Source organism: Strix uralensis, chromosome 7 (assembly GCF_047716275.1).
Source record: "Strix uralensis isolate ZFMK-TIS-50842 chromosome 7, bStrUra1, whole genome shotgun sequence".
Classification (NCBI taxonomy): domain Eukaryota; kingdom Metazoa; phylum Chordata; class Aves; order Strigiformes; family Strigidae; genus Strix; species Strix uralensis.
The window spans coordinates 33,058,132-33,078,150 of NC_133978.1; the positions used below are offsets into that span (position 1 = coordinate 33,058,132).

The 20,019-nt window shown below is 36.8% G+C and overlaps 1 protein-coding gene across 1 annotated transcript in view; it reads right to left on the bottom strand.

Annotated features, from left to right (window-relative positions):
* NRAP (nebulin related anchoring protein) overlaps positions 1-20,019 on the bottom strand; it is a 53,152-nt gene that overhangs the window by 18,575 nt on the left and 14,558 nt on the right. The window contains exons 12-26 of the mRNA XM_074875323.1: positions 18,732-18,836; positions 17,795-17,902; positions 16,989-17,093; positions 14,509-14,607; positions 13,895-13,999; positions 12,187-12,294; positions 11,276-11,377; positions 10,594-10,791; positions 10,285-10,389; positions 7,999-8,097; positions 5,805-5,909; positions 5,220-5,327; positions 4,286-4,597; positions 3,127-3,231; positions 885-983 (exon numbers count right to left, since the gene is read on the bottom strand). Coding sequence (XP_074731424.1) covers positions 885-983; positions 3,127-3,231; positions 4,286-4,597; positions 5,220-5,327; positions 5,805-5,909; positions 7,999-8,097; positions 10,285-10,389; positions 10,594-10,791; positions 11,276-11,377; positions 12,187-12,294; positions 13,895-13,999; positions 14,509-14,607; positions 16,989-17,093; positions 17,795-17,902; positions 18,732-18,836 — 1,863 coding nt within the window. The remainder of the gene's footprint in view (positions 1-884; positions 984-3,126; positions 3,232-4,285; positions 4,598-5,219; positions 5,328-5,804; positions 5,910-7,998; positions 8,098-10,284; positions 10,390-10,593; positions 10,792-11,275; positions 11,378-12,186; positions 12,295-13,894; positions 14,000-14,508; positions 14,608-16,988; positions 17,094-17,794; positions 17,903-18,731; positions 18,837-20,019) is intronic.

Here is a 20,019-nt window from a genome sequence, read left to right on the forward strand (position 1 = left end):
GTAGGCCCATTTGTACCGCAGTTCCATAAGAGGAAAATTAATGAGAACTCTATGTGTGAAGAAGCAGAGCAGCAGACTGATTTTGACTCAGTGGAACAAAATGACTTATATTTATCCTGCCTGAGATGTAAGCCTTTTGGATCTTATTAATTAAACCAAAAGCATAGACACTATAAGTATTACAATAGCATGTGTTTTTACACAAAGTCTTTCATCTTCTTCTTCACTTTAAAAATATCTATTTTCACAATAAAACATCCTCTCATGTTTGAAACTTGTCTTTTTTGAGTGACTTTTGCATATTATTCATTTCTGTATTATCCCAGTTAAGTCTACAATATTTTTAAATCGCTCTTCTATTAAAAATAAACATGTTTAAACACCAAACAGCCTCTATTCTTTCCTTTAAGGTTTCCCCTCCTGGATTTCTCTCTCAGCAGGATGACAGCTTGAAATAATTTTTTTTCTTCCTTGTCATGCCGCCTTACATTTTGTTTCCAAAGAATATGCAGAAACTGAATTTTGAAAGATGTTTGAAAAGGGGAAAGAACCCCAAATGTGTTCTTCCTCAATGAATCTCAAAAGGCCCAAAGTCTCTAAAGGTCAAAGGTTAGTCTTACTCCTAAATTTTACTTCTGAAAAAAAAATTGGACAGAAAGCCCTTTTTACATGAAACTCCCATTCATTTCAGTGGGATCTCTGTGACTTCCTATTCCAAGTTAGAAACATGCTCTTTGTGAGATGCACCACACCAGAACACAGAAGTTTCATGGTTCCCAAGGATAATCTCAGAGAAAGAAAGAGAGAGAAAGCCAGTGCTTCAATCAGGTCGTTCAAAGAGGATACCACTCTTATAATCATAATGTATATACATTATAACTTACATCCACAGCCTGGTTATAACTAATTCTAGCCTGGATCATCTCAGGAGTGTCTTTAATACTGGTAAACTTCAAAGCATATGGATGCTGACGGTACTTCTTCTGTTGAGCAGAAAAAGATCAAAGCTGTGAATTTTGTGCTGCTCTTTCATGCTATTTGAAAGAGAAAAATCATAGGTTGCTGGAGATTAGAGTGAATTTGTGAACATAATTATTATTCCTCTTTCCTCATCTTTATGTCCTAGGTACTTTCAGATTAATATTTGTTTCAATTTAACAATAACCTTTTGCCAATTAATATTAAAGTATTTCTCCCTAAATATAAGTAAAACACTTCAAAATCAGATTCTGCCTACCTAAATACTCCTGGACTCAGGATTTTAAAACCTTTTTCAGATTACTGATTATATTTTTTATTTATAGTTTCTTTAAGCAAGAAATAATATACAATTGTTAATAATGGCAATCTTTTAACTTATTCTTTCAGGGTTTACGTTTACTCCTAACACCTATAGCAAATCTGTGCAGACATTAACACGGTGCCTAATTGTTATGGTATATCTTCTAGATAATGATATTAATTCTGCTTGCCTGGAAGAACCCATAGTAGGTTCTGAGAGGTCTTGTTATATATACATAATTGAGATGAATGGTGTTTGATGGCAAAATGACACTTTTTCCATATGGCCAGGTCACTAAATGTTTCCCTTTCTGCATGAGTTGTCCTATACGCATCAATACTCTTACTCCTTCTCCAAATAGTGCATACTAAATTTTCCCAATGCCTGTGATGAACTCCTAAGTCAATAAGCATGCTCATGGCTCTTCTGGAAATTGTTTACATCTCAGTGTTTGAGTCTAAAGGCATGTCATTCTCCTTTAAATTGAGCTGTGATCCACCAAAGTTTATCTGAGGCAATATCTTGATTCTCTGGGGACTCAAAACACCTATGTAAAGCACATTAACTCTTTTAAGCTATTACACTATTACAAGCTTATGAGCGATATTTTGATTTCAGAAAGAAACTCCTTAAAAATGAGCAAACTTCCTGAGTTTAAGTGGGGACAAAAGTGGTTTACACTTTGTCCTGATCAGCTGTAGAGAGAAATAAGAGTTGACCAGAACATCTCTACATAAAATTCCTAGAAATTATAGTCCGGCAATTGCTTTTTAGCAGTATTACAAGGGCTAGTCACTGTGTGGATTAAGAAGGGAGGAGACTCATAGCCACTTAAAATTATTTAGTGCTTACAAAAAGGTTGAGATGAACAACCAAGCAGGTCAAATTTCTACTCGGCAGTTTTCACTACTATAATATCAAAATGGTATACCTGTACAGATTCACAGTTACTATTCCAGCCAGCATTGCTGTACTAGCTTTTATGAAGCTACCTTGCTTTACACTAGCTGAGGATCTAGTTTATTGTATCTAAAAATATAACCCTTCTTCATTGTAGATGATTACCAGGAAAAACATCGGGTTGGTAATCACGCAGACGTGAAAGGATGACCATATTTTTCTGAGACACTACATCAATGGTTATGCTCTTATTCACATTGAGTGAATGGACAGATGATTCCTGCATCACCAGTGGTTATCTAAAAAAATCACAGGATTCAGTCTCCTACTGTAGCAGATTTGGCCAGTAGGACTCCCTCTGAAACAACAGAAACAGAATACTATGAACCTTTTAACCATTTCCACCAGAACCTCCTTTGAAGGCCTCATGGAACTGGCACAAAGGATTCTAGAGTTCGCCTTTTCCTGTAAATGATATTAGTTATAGGGAGAAATAAGGATGAAAACTACTTGGGCCGATAGATAGCTACAGACAGAGATATCTATATGAATTTCAATAGCTAATGTGAATATATGTGAAAAAGGAATGCGTATCTTAAAAAAGAAGGTTCTGGGTCCAATGACTGCATCTTTTCATCATCTCTCCTGTTTTGCTTCATTAAAAAGGTAGGCTAGTGGGTAGCAATTGAGCACTGTTTGATTGCCATTATTATTCATAATATCATTTGTCACCTACTTTGTTTTTGCAAAGGCTATATGGACTCCTACTGGTGTGTGTTTGGTATCTGGTTTCCCTCTAATTACCAGTCCTATCCCTGGTTTTGAGGGCTTTCATGTGGTATGCCTTTTTCTTTCCCCTTTGAGTGGAAATTATTTTAATTTTATACAGACATTTTGCACGCATTATGCAGCAAATTCTGTTACATGCTGTCATGAAATCTCACCTCACTAATGAGTTCTCCTGCCTTCTTAGCCTGCTCCACATTTAATGACCCAGTGGCTATCCATCCAACTCCTTTCATCCAGTTCAAATCTGCTCTGTATCGGTTCTGACAAAGAAAAAAAAAGTCCTATTGTTGGTGTTCATACACTTAAAATGCCATTAAAGGATTCAGACATCTCAGGAACAACGAAGTCAAATTAGTGCCTGCTTTTGTTTTATTCACTATTGCACAGTTGCAAGGAAAGCAAAAAAATTTTCAGAATGAAATAGAAGTATCAGGATTCACCAGCACTTACGTGCAATATGTTTTGCAAGATAATTTTTAGAACTGGTCTACACCTTACTGTCATTTGTAATTTTTACTCTAACATGGCAAAAAACTTCAGTTTTACTGTACATAGTGCACCATTTAAAAGATCATGAATGATTTGCAATAATAAGAAAATGATACCTAACATTTCCCAAACCCTGTACTTTTGTTATACTGGAGAGAAAGTATCTTGTTTTGTTTTTTCCATGTGTCTTTAAGGAGGAAGAGTACAGGAGTGCTTCTCACTTTCTTCAGAAAATCCCTCCTACCAACAGTCTGTTGAATTCCAAAAGCTTATACAAGCACTACAGCTGCATTTCTCAAAAAAGCCAGCAGCTATACCTCCACAAGACCTGTACACATATCTATCTTAGTCTTCTTGAAAAGTTCTGACTTAAAGTCTCAGAATGAAAAATCTAACTTATAGTAAACATCTACAGTATCAGACAGTTCATCTGATGGCTACAGTTGAACATGTGGTCTCCATATGGAATTTTATCACTAATTTTATCACTATAAATTAAGTTCCCTGCACATTACATAAAAAAAAACAACCGTATTTCATATATGAATCCTAGTACTTTAATAACATTTGAAGTAGGCTTTGAAGAAGCCATGCTCATAAACAGGATTATAACTCTCCTCAAAAACACTGCACACCTTAAATATATTTCTTGAGCAAATAAGTGGTTAATATTTACTGTTTTAATATTAACTGTTTAATAGTTGAAAAATTAGGTGCATAAATATGTCATGGCATTAAAAGCATAAACATCTGAAGAAACTCAGCCCTAAGTGTCTGAAGGGGTTGAATGAACGGGTATTGAAATACACTAAGCTCTGGACTTACATCACTTTGCAATCCGTAGGCCCGCTTGGCCCATGCCACTTTCATATCAGTAGGCAGGGCTGTGTAGTGATGGAGAGTTGTCCTGTATCCTCTATCTGTGGCCAAATTCTGAGCCCTTTTAGCATGGACAAGGTTAACCATGTCCATGGAGACCTGGAACTGGTTCTTTGTGTCCTCAAATGCCTTCTTGTACTCCAGATCACTCTGCAACTTTGACATTTGAAGGGAATGAGCCATCTGCGAATCTCCCTCCACAGCTTTCACTCCAATTAGTTTACCCTTCATCTTCTCATAACCTTCCTTATATTTAATCTGTGAAAAACAAAAAGGACTGTGAGTAAGTGATCTAAACTGCCAAACTGACAACTCTACTAGTAGTAAAGCAATGGCCTATCAGTGTTGTGACATGCTTGGTCCTTGATACAAGCAAGTAAGAAGTCCATTTGCAAGAGAACTAAATGCCTTAGAAATTAGTGTTTATAAAGAACAAACCCTTTCTCAATAATAGCATGTTCACAAAAAGCTGTAAGAAATCTTTTCTTTTTAGTTCTCTCTAGAAAAAACAACATTCTTTAAGCACTGAGGTCAGAAGGTTCTTTCAGAATTTTCTGGCCAGGCATAGATGTATTAAGTTATGATGTTTCACAGGAGACTTCCACTTCATTTTTAGTTCTAAAATTCACCCTCAGGTCAAAATGAGAATAGGAAAACACATTCAGCATGTGGGGAAAAACTCTGAATTGCTCAGAGCAAACCTTCTGATTAATTACAGAATGCCAATCACCTAGACAACTCCTCCATTGCTCCTTAGCATGAATCGAATGAGGGTGGCTCAGGGCACTGAGATTTATGTGACACATCCCCAACGCTCTGGTAGCAACCTGGACTGTCAGCTGTCCTAAGAATAAAGAAGGCTGATGGAGTCCATACTCACATCACTTGCCAGATCCCTCTTTGCCTTAGCTGTCAAGAATGACAAAGCATCCAGACGAAGCACAAATCCTTTTTCCTTCTGCTTCTCCCAGCTACTCTTGTAGAGTTTCTAAAGAGATGACAACAACACAGTCTCTTTATTACTATCAATATATTCTATTTGTTCTATAGTCACAGTGAAAGCTCTCAAGTAACGTCAGACTAGTGTATACTCCATGCCCAGCAACCATATGTCTAAGGATTAGATCCTGGTGTCTTCACTTACATACTGTAACTGTGGATACTGTGGATACTGTAACCCTATTATCTCACTGGTTCCAGTGAAACTGTCGATGTGCCACTCATCTGGAAGCATGTAGAAAATACACAGCTTCAAACTCTAAAAGTGACAACTCTTCAGAACAGCAGATGTGACTAGTATTTAATTAAGAGCAAGTATTAAATTTAGATATAAAGTTTTTACATCTAAAGCATCTGGACCTTCTCAGAGAAAGAACCTAACTTTTACCTACAGAACAAACATTTCAACAGCAGTTGCAAATATACACAGGAGTAAGGGAATCCAAACCTCCGTCCTGCACAGTACCTCACTAATATTGGCAGCATTTGCTTTGGCCAGTATGAAGACAGGATCATCTTTGCTGATGGTGTACTGATGAAGAAACTGCTCTTTTCCTGACCTGTAGGCAACCTGTCCACAGAAAGCAAAGTATGGTTAACAAGCAGTAGTCTGCATTTAATGTTGAAGGAATACCAATTAAAACACACAAAATATTCAAGGATTTGTCAGGGTTAATTTATTTGGTGAGTTAGTCTTTAGCATCATGACTTTGCCAAATATGAATTTAAAAGCTGACCCACAGAGTCAGGTTGACCAAATTGCTCATGGTTAAATTTCAGGGAAGCAGTGAAACAACACACATATCAGGATACTTTGATTCTCTTTCCTAAAGTTTTCTGCTTAACTGACTATAAAGCTGGCAGTAATTCATACTCTGTACAAAATGTATGCAAGAATACATTTCATTCAATATTAAACTGCAGCTACTTTTTAGGTGGAATGAAAGTCTTTAATAGGACACAGAAATAGTGCGTTTTAGGCATGAAATGAAGAACACTAAGCAACTGAATCTGCACAGAAAATTTATGACCTAAATGTAATTGCTGACATAATACTCTAGTGAGGACTAACATTCCAACTTTAAATGAAAATATCAGTGATCCAAGTAGCAAACATCTCCACTTTATATCCCAAGGCAACATCAACAGAGAAATGAACTGCTCTGTTTCAGAAGCCCATAAAGCTGTTGGAGGAGCTGTTGAAAAGCTATGAAAAGATGTCCCATTTCACAAAGTGTTACATTTCTTTACCTCTCACAGAAGAAGAAAAAAAAATGTCCCTACTGTAAAGCTCTAAATCCACGGTTACTATTCTGACTTTAACACACATACAGAAATTGTGTTGTCCAGTACAGAGAAGATAAGTAACAGGAGTCGGGAGATCAGTGCTCTCCTCTGATTCAATCTGATGTCATCTTTGAGACACACAACACTCATCCAAGTAAGTGTCAGGTCTTTACTGATGCAGAGGAGCAAAAAAAGGAAACATGGTAGCTGCCTGGAGAAGACCAATCAAGAAGCAATAATGCTTCATTCACATAACAACTGAGAAGCTGATGGTATCTTTATTTCAAGGCACAACATATTAAAAGTAATTTTAAAAAAGCTTGTCAAGTCACTACTGTTCCAAAATTAGTTGGTCAGCAATTTTAACAACAGGTTCCCTTCTTTCGGAAATTTAAAAGTGAGTTGCTGTCAGCTAAATCCTGCCAAGAAGTTCTGAAGTACCATCTCATCCCTGAAGTGGTCAGGCAGTGATGAGCATTGTAGGTCCCTTCCAACTGATATAGTCTATTCTATTCTATTCTATTCTATTCTATTCTATTCTATTCTATTCTATTCTATTCTATTCTATTCTATTCTATTCTATTCCATCTGCCAAGGTCACCCAGCACCAAAGAATAGGGAGCATTTTGAAGGCACACAGTATGGGAACATATGCCTATTTTAGCATTTTGCTAAATTACAGAATCATAGAATCAAAAGGTAAAGTACTTTACTAAAGTAAGTAAAGTACTTTAACAGAAACAGCTAAAGAACGTGTGGTCTAACTGATAGAGCTTTAAGTAGTCTGACAGGGCCCTCAGGGGAGACAAACACAGAACCTGGGACGGATGTATATCAGTCCCTGTGCTCATGTCTACCTTGCTTTGAAGCACTGTTTGAGGATCAGCTGGGAATACTGTGTTTTCCCTCTAACTCCCTCCCTCATTTTTACCATGTCATGCATAACCAGTTTTTAGATGACATTAGAATCTCAGGAATACTCAGGTACCTTCTCATGAACGTATTTCAGCCATACTGGAATCCAACCTGCACCATCCACAGGTTTGTCACCAAGGCTGTCTTGTAGAGGCACCCCCCACTCCCCCCTCCCAGCCTTTAATATAATTATAATATAATATAATTTATGAGAAGTCGCACTTGTCTATTTCCATTTCCATTGGGGTTTGATTTTTTTTGTCATTGTTCTAGTTGAGAGAACTCAATGAGAAAATTCATCAAATAAAAACCTTTAGAAATAAATCTCAAGAAATTTCATATATTGAAAGGTTTCATGACTGGGTTCTCTTCCACCACCACCCCAGGGTACATATCTCAGGGATGACCACATTATGAGTAAGCTACTTGCACAGAGACAAATTCAGTCAAGGACTCACGTCGCTTTGCAGTTCCTGGCTTTTCTTGGCATGCTTGATATGAGAACTGTCAGCCACACTGGTGAACTTCAGAGCATCAGCCTTCTGTCTGTACTTTTTCTACATCAAATTAAAGCAGATTACATAAAAGTTTCTACAATATTTACCTTCCCAGAAAAATGTAGTGCTTTCAAAAAGTACATGACTGATAAGAGGCAAAAGTCCCCTGTAAATTCTCAAGACAGTTTTAGAAGAGGTATCCACAAAATAAACTTCCAAATATTACCCAGTGCTAGTATTTTTGAGGCGAGGAGGGTAGTGCAGGAATGTCAAATGCATTGTTGCTAACACTGTAAGCATGGATACCCTTTGTGCCAGATGTACTAGCTACATATCTTACAAGATCCAGGTTGCACACCAACCAATGAGTGTCCTTCACAAACTGGGTATAACTTAAGTCAGGACCCAAGAGAGCCCATAAGCTGCACAGCCAATCTATCTTATTTTCTTATTTTCTTACATGAGACTTCTCAAGCATATACATGTGTTGTTCAAATCACTGAACATATGTTATTGAGATATTTTTAAATTATTAAGATATTTCTCAATTATCAATTAAAGTAGAACAGGCAATTTCAGTGTCCTGAAATTAACTTAAATTCAAAATCTTCCCCACCATCTCCCAGTTCTTTTCAAAGCAGAGCTCAACGTAGACACTGCAGTCAAGCCTTACTGGGAGCAACAGCTGTGAGAGGCCTCTACAAGGCTCAGGTCTTGGATGTTGGAAAAAACATTGTGCTTCATTCATCCTCTGGTACCAGTACTTACATAAAATCCATTTCAATGGACAAATTTGCATAGAGACTAACATTTCTAGTTTGGTAAATAACACTGCCCTTACTTTTATTCCATCTTTTCATTTTACATCCGAAACACATCAAAGTGAGTGGAAAACTTCCATTGACTTCATCAGGCTTTGAATCAGGCCTGTTTTGAATCAATGTCTCTGCCTCAGCCTTTTGCATCACTCATTTGAAAGCAAGCTAACCATCTCTTTCTATCTTTGAGACAACACAAGGAAATGCAGCACCCTATTTCAAGACCACAGTATGGTAGAGGAGACCAAGCAAACAATTCTTGCATACTTTAGTCAAATTCTTATTCTAACAGTTCAGCCATGAAGTGGGGCATTCCACCTAGGAAGGGTGTAAATGCATCTTTTCATTATCTGGCATTTCAGGAGAGATATCCTTCTGTTTGAACTGATGGGTGAACAGATAAGTTTACACTGTGTCTCTGCTAAGAGAACATGAAATATAAGTTAAAAAAGCATGCAGCACTTCAAAGAGGTGCTCACTGCTTTATTTTAGGAACCTGGAAGGGAGGGAGGCAGATTAAAAACAGCATGTTTTGTCACATTGCATGGAACACAATGTAGTGACATTCTGCAAAGAAATGACAAAATGCCAGGCTCTATATGGCAATAGAGATTTCTAAAATAATATCCACTAGTCTCCAGTTTAAGTGACTGTCAGCCATCTCTTGGCCTTACACAGCACTGGAATGAAAAGGCAGATCATTATGGATTAAATATTTGTGGAAGTGATTATTACTACAGCACACCACAGCAGCAGATGTCAGTCTATCCCTAGCAAGACACTAGATCTGAGAGTAGCTGCTCTTCTTTTGTTTCTAAGATGTATTTTTTTCCCTTGCAGGAGTAGTGAGAGGATGTCAGAGACCCAAAGTATCAGAGAGTGTGATCTCCAGTAACTAACTGGCTTCTGTTCCTTCCTCCAGCACTAAGTGAGATTTTATCTTTCTTGTCAAACTTCCCCAAATTTATTCTTCTGTCCTCTAGTCTTCCTAGTACTAGTGAGATGACTCAACCATAGCTAAGCAGCTGAGGAAGTGTACTTCCATAAAGTTAATGGCAGTGCAAAATATCTAATCTTTCAACACTGTTCCTTAAAACTCTATGCACTTCATGTAGCATGTATCATACGAAATTCTAATTCCTTCCAATGCCATTCTGCAAAATGGGCAAGTGAATAAAGAGGTGGAAGCACAACTATGGGGACTTCTGCCTCAGAAACTTGGCACAATAATCATATATCAGAAAACATATTTTTAAACTCTAACCCAGGATCTCCTAAACTGTAAAATAATTAAACGATGTACGTCAGTTCTTCCATTTCTCAGATTTTCCTTATTAGGAATTCCTTACCTATTCCACATAATGTAGTGGAATAAGTGTGCATAAACCTTTAAATAAACAACAGACAGAAGCCTGAGCACTTTGCTTACCTCACTGACCAGATCTCCTGCCTTTTTGGCTTGTTGTATATTAAGACTTCCTTCTGTAATACACCCAGCTCCTCTCATCCGCATCAGATCTGCCCTATATCGAAGCTGTAGAGAAAAATGACATTTATTGGCATGGGAAACACAGGTACAAAGTTTGCATGTCAACATGTGCACCCTTTCCAGTTACAAAGACATTGCAAAGACATTTTAAAAAGTTGTAGTACAAATCAAACAGCATCCATACAAAATGAGAATTAATACCAAACTGAAAAAGTCTATAAAACACTCATACTGCTTGTAATAGCTTACATCACTCTGGAGACCATAGGCCTTCTTTGCCCATTTGGTCTTCATATCTTCTGGAACTACTGTGTATTCATGGAGTCTCTTTCTATAATCTAAATCACTAGCAAGTGCCTGGGCCTTCTTAGCATGTCTCAGGTTTATCATATCCATAGGCAGATGGAAATGGGTCTTATTCGCCTCAAAATCTTTTTTGTAGGCAGTCTAGAAATAGAAGGAATGAAAATAAATTGTCTGTATCAGTGTATTGCAAAGCCAAAGCTATCTTAAATCTCCACACTTGTTTGGGTCCTTATACAGATTAGGCAAAAAACACATGTGGAAATTGGGTCCTATGAGGGATCCACAAAACAGAGGACAGGATGAATTTTGCAGACTCTAGAGACATCTTCTCTATTATAGTACACTTACTTTTAAACAGACTTTTATCTGCTTGTAAGTTTTATGTAAAGTGTTTATATTGCAATTTTAATAGGGTGTTACTTTCCTGCCCCAAAATAAGGACTCCATCAACCCAAAACTGCCTAATCATTGCAGATTAAGAGACAAAGGAAGGAAACCAATCTTTGGTAAACGCTTCCAAGAATTTCTTATACTGAAATCAGTAACAGTGGTAGATTGCATATTATTGCTGAAAGATTCATAATTATGAAAAACACCTTTTGAGTAAGAGAAATAAATAATTTACCTCACTACTCATCTTGGCCACCTGCAGAGAGTGCAAAAGTCTTGAATCTTTTGTTCCAATTGCTCTTCCTTTTGTTTTTTCATATTCTTCTTTATATTTAATCTGAGAAAAAAACAGTTTAAGTCAAAGCACATTTCCAATTACCCAAGAGATAAGCAATATATTTTTCACTGGTGATTTGGATGGTCAAAATTTACAAGGGCTTAGTCTGATTCTCACTTTGCCACTTCAGATTTCCCAGATTTTCTCAGAAATTCCCAAAGGTGTTATCTTTAACCTCATTCTTTAAAGCTCACCTCTCTGAGGTAGATGTTTATAAATTTAAAGTTTTTTTTATTAGCTAAATCATCTGGTCCTTAAAGCAAAAGATAAGAAATCAGTCATGTAAAAACCAAGCAAGGAATGCAGGATTTGATTTTCTTAATGAGGTGGGATTTTGGAATCACTATCATTGCTGAACACATTCCAGCTGAAGGAAAAGTTTTTGTTCTTTTCTGCCTCTCCACAGGTTAAGAATCATGAGATAAATTGTTTAAAAAGAGTTTGTTTGGAAATTTTTTTATATACATGTGTTCATGTTAAAGAAGCAAACTAAAGAAATACGCATTCCCTTTCCAGTGGATGCTAGCAGTATTTTTGAGGCTATAAACAATTCAAAACACTGAATTTTACTATACAGTTATTTTGCATATTTTGCTTCCTTCTGTACACTTGTGTTTAAAAAATAATTGTCAGAAATTGAAATTTCATAGCAGAGCCTGAGAAAGTTTCCAACTGTTCATCAGCCATTGAGAAAGATGGACAGTGAAATGCAGGACTTAAAAATCCAGATTAAGTGAGCTAAGCTTTATTTCCCCGTGCTATAGCAACTTATATAAAGAATAATTCCTAGGTAATTAAATATAACATACATCACTGGCAAGATCCCTTGAAGCTTTGGCAGCAAGTAAAGGCAGAGAATCAAGTTTCATTTCAAAGCCTTGGCCCTTACTCTTCTCCCAGCCTTCTTTGTACTTAATCTGAGAAAGGAAAGACAGCAACATGTCACTAACACATAAACACACAAGACCTTCAAACAAACATGAGAATTACAAAGAGCAAAGCAGAAGTATAAATATGCTCAGTCCACAAACTGGAACCTTCTTAAGTCACAGTTCATTATCATTTTGAGCTAATTAATTGGCCAGGATTGAGTCAAGAATTTTATTCTCGGAGTTTACAGGCACTTTAAATCCCAGAACATGTACTAATAGCTCTCCATTTTAAACAGGCATAGGGGAAGGAACATTTTTTCAAAACTGCCTGTGGTTATGCTTACATAGACAAACAGTGTAGATCAATAGGAGCTGATGTATAGGGCAGAACAGCTGGTGCTCAGAATCAGACATCACACCACTCATTTCAGTATTTTTCTTCCCACCCCACCAAACTAGAGCTAGTCCGGTCCCATGCACTGAACTCCTGTTTGTAACTGCAGTTCTTTATGTGAGCTGCTGCAGAGCATCTTTCCGTTTGGCTGCATTTAAAAGGAATCCAGCTCATGTGCTCTGAGACCACCTCACAATGTGAAACAAAGTTCAGTGAAGCAACCCTTATGATCATGAGATTTGCTTCAAAAGCACACTCATGAGCCACACTATATCACAAATCTAGATGAAATGCATGAAAATCACATGCTTAACTTCTGGAAGTTAATGGAAGTTAAAGTACTAGTTGTTATAAGCTGTTTTTCAAGGTTCCACTTGAAATTCCATTAGAACAGGATCAAGTATGCCTTCATGAACACTATGCATGCACCTAATGAAGTATCAGGAAGCCCCAATTTCTGGATTTGGCTTTTCATATGGTTATATTTCACTAGTATCTAGCAATGAGCATGCATCTCAACACATTATAGCCACAAAGAGTATTGCTCCTCAACACTCCACCAATGCAACTCAAATAAAATGTAGGGGAAGATACAAGGTGTGAATATGCCAGGAAAAACTTGCTGTAATTCCAACTCACAACCATGAAAAATTATGAAACTGGTTCAAAAATAACAGTCACACCAGTAATAAGCCCAGAGTTTTTTTCTGGTTTTGCATTTATTTGTCTCATTGGGTTTTCTTCCCTCCAAAACTATCTACAAAAATGGAGGCCTGAAAAATACTTTAAAAATTAAATAGAAGTTAAACTTTTCCTGCAAGTGCTTGATTTCACCACCCAGGTCTCTCAGTAAATCACCACATATTGTCATGATTTATGAATGGTGGCAACAGTGGGCTTGATCCAAGTTTGCTGAAGTCACTGCGTTTCTTTCCCTTGACTTCAGCAGGCTTTATTAGAACCATGCAAATGTTGGTTCTTCATACAAATACCACCTCAGAAGCAGTTAATTTTGTGAACCTAACACTGATTTACTAAACAAATTCAAATCACCTGAGAAGGTCTTGAAAAAAAAGTCTGGTAGTTCCACTGTATTTGAGATCTATTCTGGTTACCATATTTCATGCTGCTTAGTAAAGACCGGTGATAAATGCCCAATGCTCCCAGAAACAGTGTCATCATCATCTTTACATTCGTTTCTGTCTATAAACAGCATCATGAATACCAGTATTTCCACATCTCTTGGCTTACCTCACTGTATAACTCAGCATTGGCTTTTGCCTTGACTAACTGAGGTACGTCCTGAGGTAAAGTGTAATTTGTTTTTGTCTTCTCATACTGGGCTCGGTAGTTCACCTGCCATATATTGAAAAAGCCAACAACAAACTCAGTTATTTTTAACTCACCAAAAATATGACCATTACACTGATTGACTGCTGTTGAATTTCAGGCTATTAGTGACATATGTTATAGATACACTCATAGGTATGGCTGACATAAATATGAGGGCAATAAGGCAATTATAACTTTTACCTAGGTACTGGAAGTAGAATAATTATTCTACAAATAGAATAGTTACTGATTATCTATAAGTAGAAAATATATTATTAAAAAACATGCATTAATAAATACACAGAAGACAAATCCCTAGCAAAGCACACTAATATGAATCTTTAAAATGGAGGAAAATATTATAGCTACTGGTGTGCTTGCCACATGTTTGGAAGTGACTTCATTCAATTTGTATTCTTGTTTTGGTTGTAAATTTGCTGATGAACTATCAAGAATAAAAACACTTAAGTACTACAAATAACATTATCTCATAATTCTAATAAACTATGGTGGCTAAGGATGACAGAACTTACATCACTGAGCTGCTGTGCATTTATTTTGGCTTGAGCAATTTGTGGAGTACTGGCAACAGAGCTGTACTTCAGCTTGTCTATGCTTTGCCTGTAGTTTACCTAATTTAAGATAAAAAAAAAAAAAACATTTAATAAAGGAATAAATGTTCAGACTGAAAAATGAGATATTGGGTAGACAGTTTTGCTCGCTAATACTCTGTATAAATCATTACTTAAACCATGATAAACTGAGGTAAGGAAAAATGTCAGGATCTCTTGGATGAGATCTGAGTTAATGCTCTGAAAATTACATAGTCCAATGTCACAGTTTTTATTCCACTTCGAAAATGAACTTCACTTATAACCCCTCCCCCTCAAAACCACAAATTCTTAAAGTCATGCAGTTTCAGCTGGTCCTCTAAAGCATTCCTATAAAATTGATATTCTTAACCATCACTTAGACTATTTTTATCTTTATCAGACTACCTTTATATAGGAACATTGTAACTGCCTGTTAAGAGGTCTGTCCAGTGTAATGCTGCGCAGAGCAAGTGAACTCTCTTACAATTTGTCTTTACTGATTTTTAATGTAATAATTAATAACAGCGTTTTGTATGGATGAGAAAAGAAAAATATATATTTATGGTACAAAAAAAAGAAATTTTAATGTCAGCCATAGATAGGATTGGAGCCCACTAAATTCCTAACATGTTAACATGGTAGCAGCAGTAATAAACTATAAAATAAATATATTAAATCCCAAAAATTATGCAAGATAAAAAAGTCATAGAGAAGCTTTTCTTCAAACCTGTCACTGTCAAAGGACTCAGTGCTACACTGCAGGACACAATTATTATTCTCGGTAAGCCTTAATTAATATTCACTGTAATTAATCACCATTTTGCAAACATTGTAAATCACATTGCTTAAAACTTTCTTAAGAACTCTTTTTTCCAGTAAAGTGGAGTGTATTTCTAGAGACTGTGTTACCGAAACTATTTTAATGGGAACCTTCTTATCTCAGGTATCATCACGTAAACTTGTTCTTTCTGCCATAATGATAAAAAATAGGAAAAAAGGCCAGAATTACCTCACAGGTCCAAAGTGATCAAGGTAAATAAAACAGGTAATTTGGTTCTTTACAGAGACAGAGAGAATTTTAATTCCACAGAAAGGGATCATTTATTTTTCACTGAAACTGTGTATTTATTGCTACTTGTGATTGCTTAGTATGCAAGAGAATTGTATTCTTAAAGAGTTCAAAGCAAGCACGTTGGTTATCAGTGAGCAGACGAGTCCTGGGACTGTTTCAAACTACTAGATGATGATCATGACTAGTGCAACTGAGCCTCTGTGGCCAGCTGATTTATGTGCTCCAAACCCAGATGCTGACTATGAATTGTAGAGCCACAGGTAGTGCTGAAATGTTTAGACTGGGTAGAACTAATTTGTACATTTTGGACATGAATTCATGCTTACTTTGAACTCTTTAAGAATCCAGCTCTCTCATACACTAAGCAACCAAACACTGAACTTTACTTTTTTAAGTTTTTTTCAAAGACAAAGCTGAAATTACTGCTGAAGAGGCAATAGTGCATATTACAGTTGAAGTATATCAAGTAGTTCCTCAAGAACATCAGGGTTCTCAATTCTACTTCTTCGTGCTACCATTTTTTTTCTCGGAAGAGGTAATTAGGCCGAGATAAATCTCATATAATGTTAATGGCCTCTCTAAGGCATCTTGCCCCTGTTTTCTTGCAATTTCAAGGGAAAGACAGGTTATATACATCTTAGGTATTCAGAAATGCCCTGCAGAGCTGCTGCTCTCTTCCTCTTGATTTTTTCAGTAATGCCTGGTGACTGTGCTCCTAAGGCACAGGTTAAGATCCCAACGCTAGATGAGATCAGTCAAGCCTTTAACACTTGTGAGAGGTGAAAGTATGGTATCCTCTACAGTCTGACATGCTCCATTTATCTGTAGAGCACATATAACCACAGCAGTACACAAATTTTTTCACATTGTTTCATCAGTAACTCAGTCCCAAGCACAGGGCACCTCTCTTGCATGGACCACAGGCATAAGGAATGTTATGTGACCAGTTAGCTCCCCTTCAGAGAGGAACACCTATCTTCAGGGAATTCACAAAGGATGAGAAGCCTATTTAAGTCTCCCTGTCCTTTCAGGGCTTGATGCTGCTGTTGAAGCTGCCCAGGATGGTGAGACATTTTGCAACACAGACTAGGGATATGGCAGAAGTGACTCATTTCACATCACTGTACAATCTGTGCTGAAGTGAAGCCAATGACAGGAGGTGGCAGCACTTTCTATACCTCTAAGCCTTCTTGACTCCCTGCACTCTTTTGCTTTAACTTTGTTATCACTAGCTGTTTGCTCCCATGATTAAATCATCATTTGACACATGCAATTTTTCACAATCTCTTCTACAGAGAGATGATGAGCCATGCAAGTCATAAGAAAAAAAACCCATAGAATTATTTACATCTTTCAAAGGGACCAACTTCCTTGTTGTCTGATATGAAGGAGTGAGAGTAGCTGGGTAATTGTAGTCAACACCATCATGTTTGTAATCAGATTTATAGGCTATCTGAAACACAGGGAGAACAAAAAAAAAAATCATTCTTTTTTTTTAAGCTGTCATTTGTCTGAATAATTATCAGTCAAGAGGAAAGGAGAAACAATAATATTAATATTAAATGCAGGAAACAAAGTAAGTTCAATGTCATGAGTGACAAAGAAAATGAAATTATTTGCATAGTTTAGCCACTAATTGATTCTTTTTCAGCTCCTCAATTAATCCAGTGCCAACAGTGGGAGCATTAACTTAACTTCCACCTACGACACATCTCTTTTATCTTTCTGCTTAGTTCTCAGGCTTCTTACAGATTTGTAAATAACGTACTTGAAGGAATGGTATGTAATGAAATAGCTTCTTGACTAACCCAGTAAATTAAATCGGAATCCAAAAATCTTCATTAAAGACTGTTTTTTCAGCAAAGGTCTGACCCTGGTGGTGGTGGCAAGCAACCTTCAGCATCCTACTGATGTGAAAGAAAACTGAAGGAGCTCAGTATGTTGCCAGATCACTGAATTTACTTATTTTAACTTCTTCCACACAGTGAGCTATAAATCAGTACAAAAGGTTTTCCAGAATTTCCCCTCTTCTCAACATATCTATCCTTCAGAACCCCAGTACAATATGATCTAAAGTTTTCTATCAACTTAATTCTGGAAAATCTTAAAGACAAGAAAGCAACAACCATAAAAGTGTGATTAAAAAAGACTTACATTGCTTGCCAAGCTGCCAACTTTCATGGCATGTAGCATTCTCTTGTCCATGCCGATACCTAGATAATGACCTTTCATCTGGTTCTGGTATGTTTCTTTGTATTTAAGCTGTATAAAAAAAGCAAAAACACTCTGAGAAAATACATTTAGCTTTCCTGTGAGTTTCCATATGTTACAGCAGTGAGACAAATTATTACAGCTGTGGTCTACTAGTGTTGCACTACAGAAACTCATGAGTCCACAACAACCTTGGTACGTTAAAAAATAAAAACTAAAATCCTCTGTGAGTTTTCTATTTTACAAGATGTCATTTACATATTCTTCAGATGCCACGTAAAGAAGATATCTCTGCATTATTTGTAGATTAACAAATGAACACATAATCATCTACCAAAACTGGACTGTTTTGGTGCAGCTTTCACCAAGGCCAGAGTAGGGAATTTGACATGATAAATTAGCCACTCTACCATCTCATCTGTATGGCAAAAGATTTACTCCTCCTGGATTTCAGAGTATGATAGCAACCAGTATAAAGCAATCATGAGATACAAGCAGTATAATTATTAATATCGATTCCTTTTGCACAGTAAACACGTTCTTTTCTGCCTACCTTTCTGGCCAGGAAATGGACATACACAATGAAATAAGTAGTAATTATGATAGGTGACAGTAACAACTGACAGCTACTTGTCTAGATTAGCAGTCCATTGTAAGTAATTTCTCTTCCATATATCATAATAGTTATTTTCATAATCCTATATAAAATGAGCCCCAGTTATCCATCAGGACAGACTAGGATAGGTGCTGTACAGACATGGGTTAAAATCAGTTACCATCAAATTCCCAGTCCATGCTTATCTGAAAACACACACAGATGACTTGCGATTCCAGCACCTACCAGGGTAAGCAAGTCACACATGAGGTACTGAAAACTTACATCACTGGTGAATTTTGAGATCTTGCTCACATTCTTGAATTGCGGAGTATCACAGTAGTTCATGCTGTAGCCTTTGTTGTTGCCGAGATCCTTCTTATACTCCACCTCAGTGACAAAAACGCACAAGGAAAAGATATGGTAAAACCTCAACCTGCTCTGCCAAGTTCCTCCACACACTTTTTATTAGCCAGACCCACTGTTCAGAGATTTTGATACATGGTTTTCATCAGATGTCATATGATGAAAATTAATATAAAAATTATTTTCATATACTCAGTTCTCATTTTATAGGCAAAAGAAATGTAATCAACTTCATTCATTTGGACCCCACCAAAGTGTATGAGACAGTGCCATGAGGAAAACAAGGATCTACAAAGGAATTTTAAGCAGAAAAAGCAATGGGTGTTTTTCCACATGAAGGATTGAACAGGGGAAAGACTACCAGCAGAAGTCTTCAGAGCAAGTTTAAATACAGAACTGGTTTCATATTTTCCTTAAGTATCTCTGCTCTGAAGTAGGAATGTTGGAGGTGATATTAAAAGGGATAATAGAAATGGGACTAAATTCAGCAATGTAGAGGTTAATATATATACGTAAAGAGTAGGCATAACAAATACAGCTAAAAGAGCTCATCACCTGGAAAGGCTAAGAAGGAGAAAACTATTCAGATGTAGGCTGACCACAGAAAGACAGCGAGATGCCAAAGTAACACAGCCATGAAAAAGACAAAGGCAGGAGCAAGAGGAGGCTTTTGAACAGGCACTGAGAAGGGCATGTGCTATGTACCAGGTTCCAGCAAGACCTCATCAAGAACTTATGTACTCATAATCATCCCTGTTTAAGGAACATGCACTCAGCCTGTAACAGCTTCAGTGAAAGACTGTGAGAGATGAGAAGAATTGGGCTTGCTTAGTCTAGGAAAATAAAGGCAGAGAGAAGAAAATGATATCTGTTTGTAAATGTCTCAGAAAGGTAATCATGCAGGGAAAAAAACTTTTTAAACTAAAGGGCAATGTTGGCACAAAACACAATAGTAATAAAGTGGACAAGAATAAATGTAGGCTAGAAATGAGAAGAAAATTATATGATAGTGTGCCAAAACAGCAGGAGCCAGGAATCATTGGCCCAGGAGGCCCCTTCTAGTCCTACTTCCAGGCGTTTTTCATTATTGAAGGTTTTATACTTTGACATCTCAAGTGTATAAGTTTTTAAACTGCCATGGGGAAGCTCTAGAAACTCACATTTATTAATAGCTTTATAGCTGATATGACACTATAAATAAATTAAT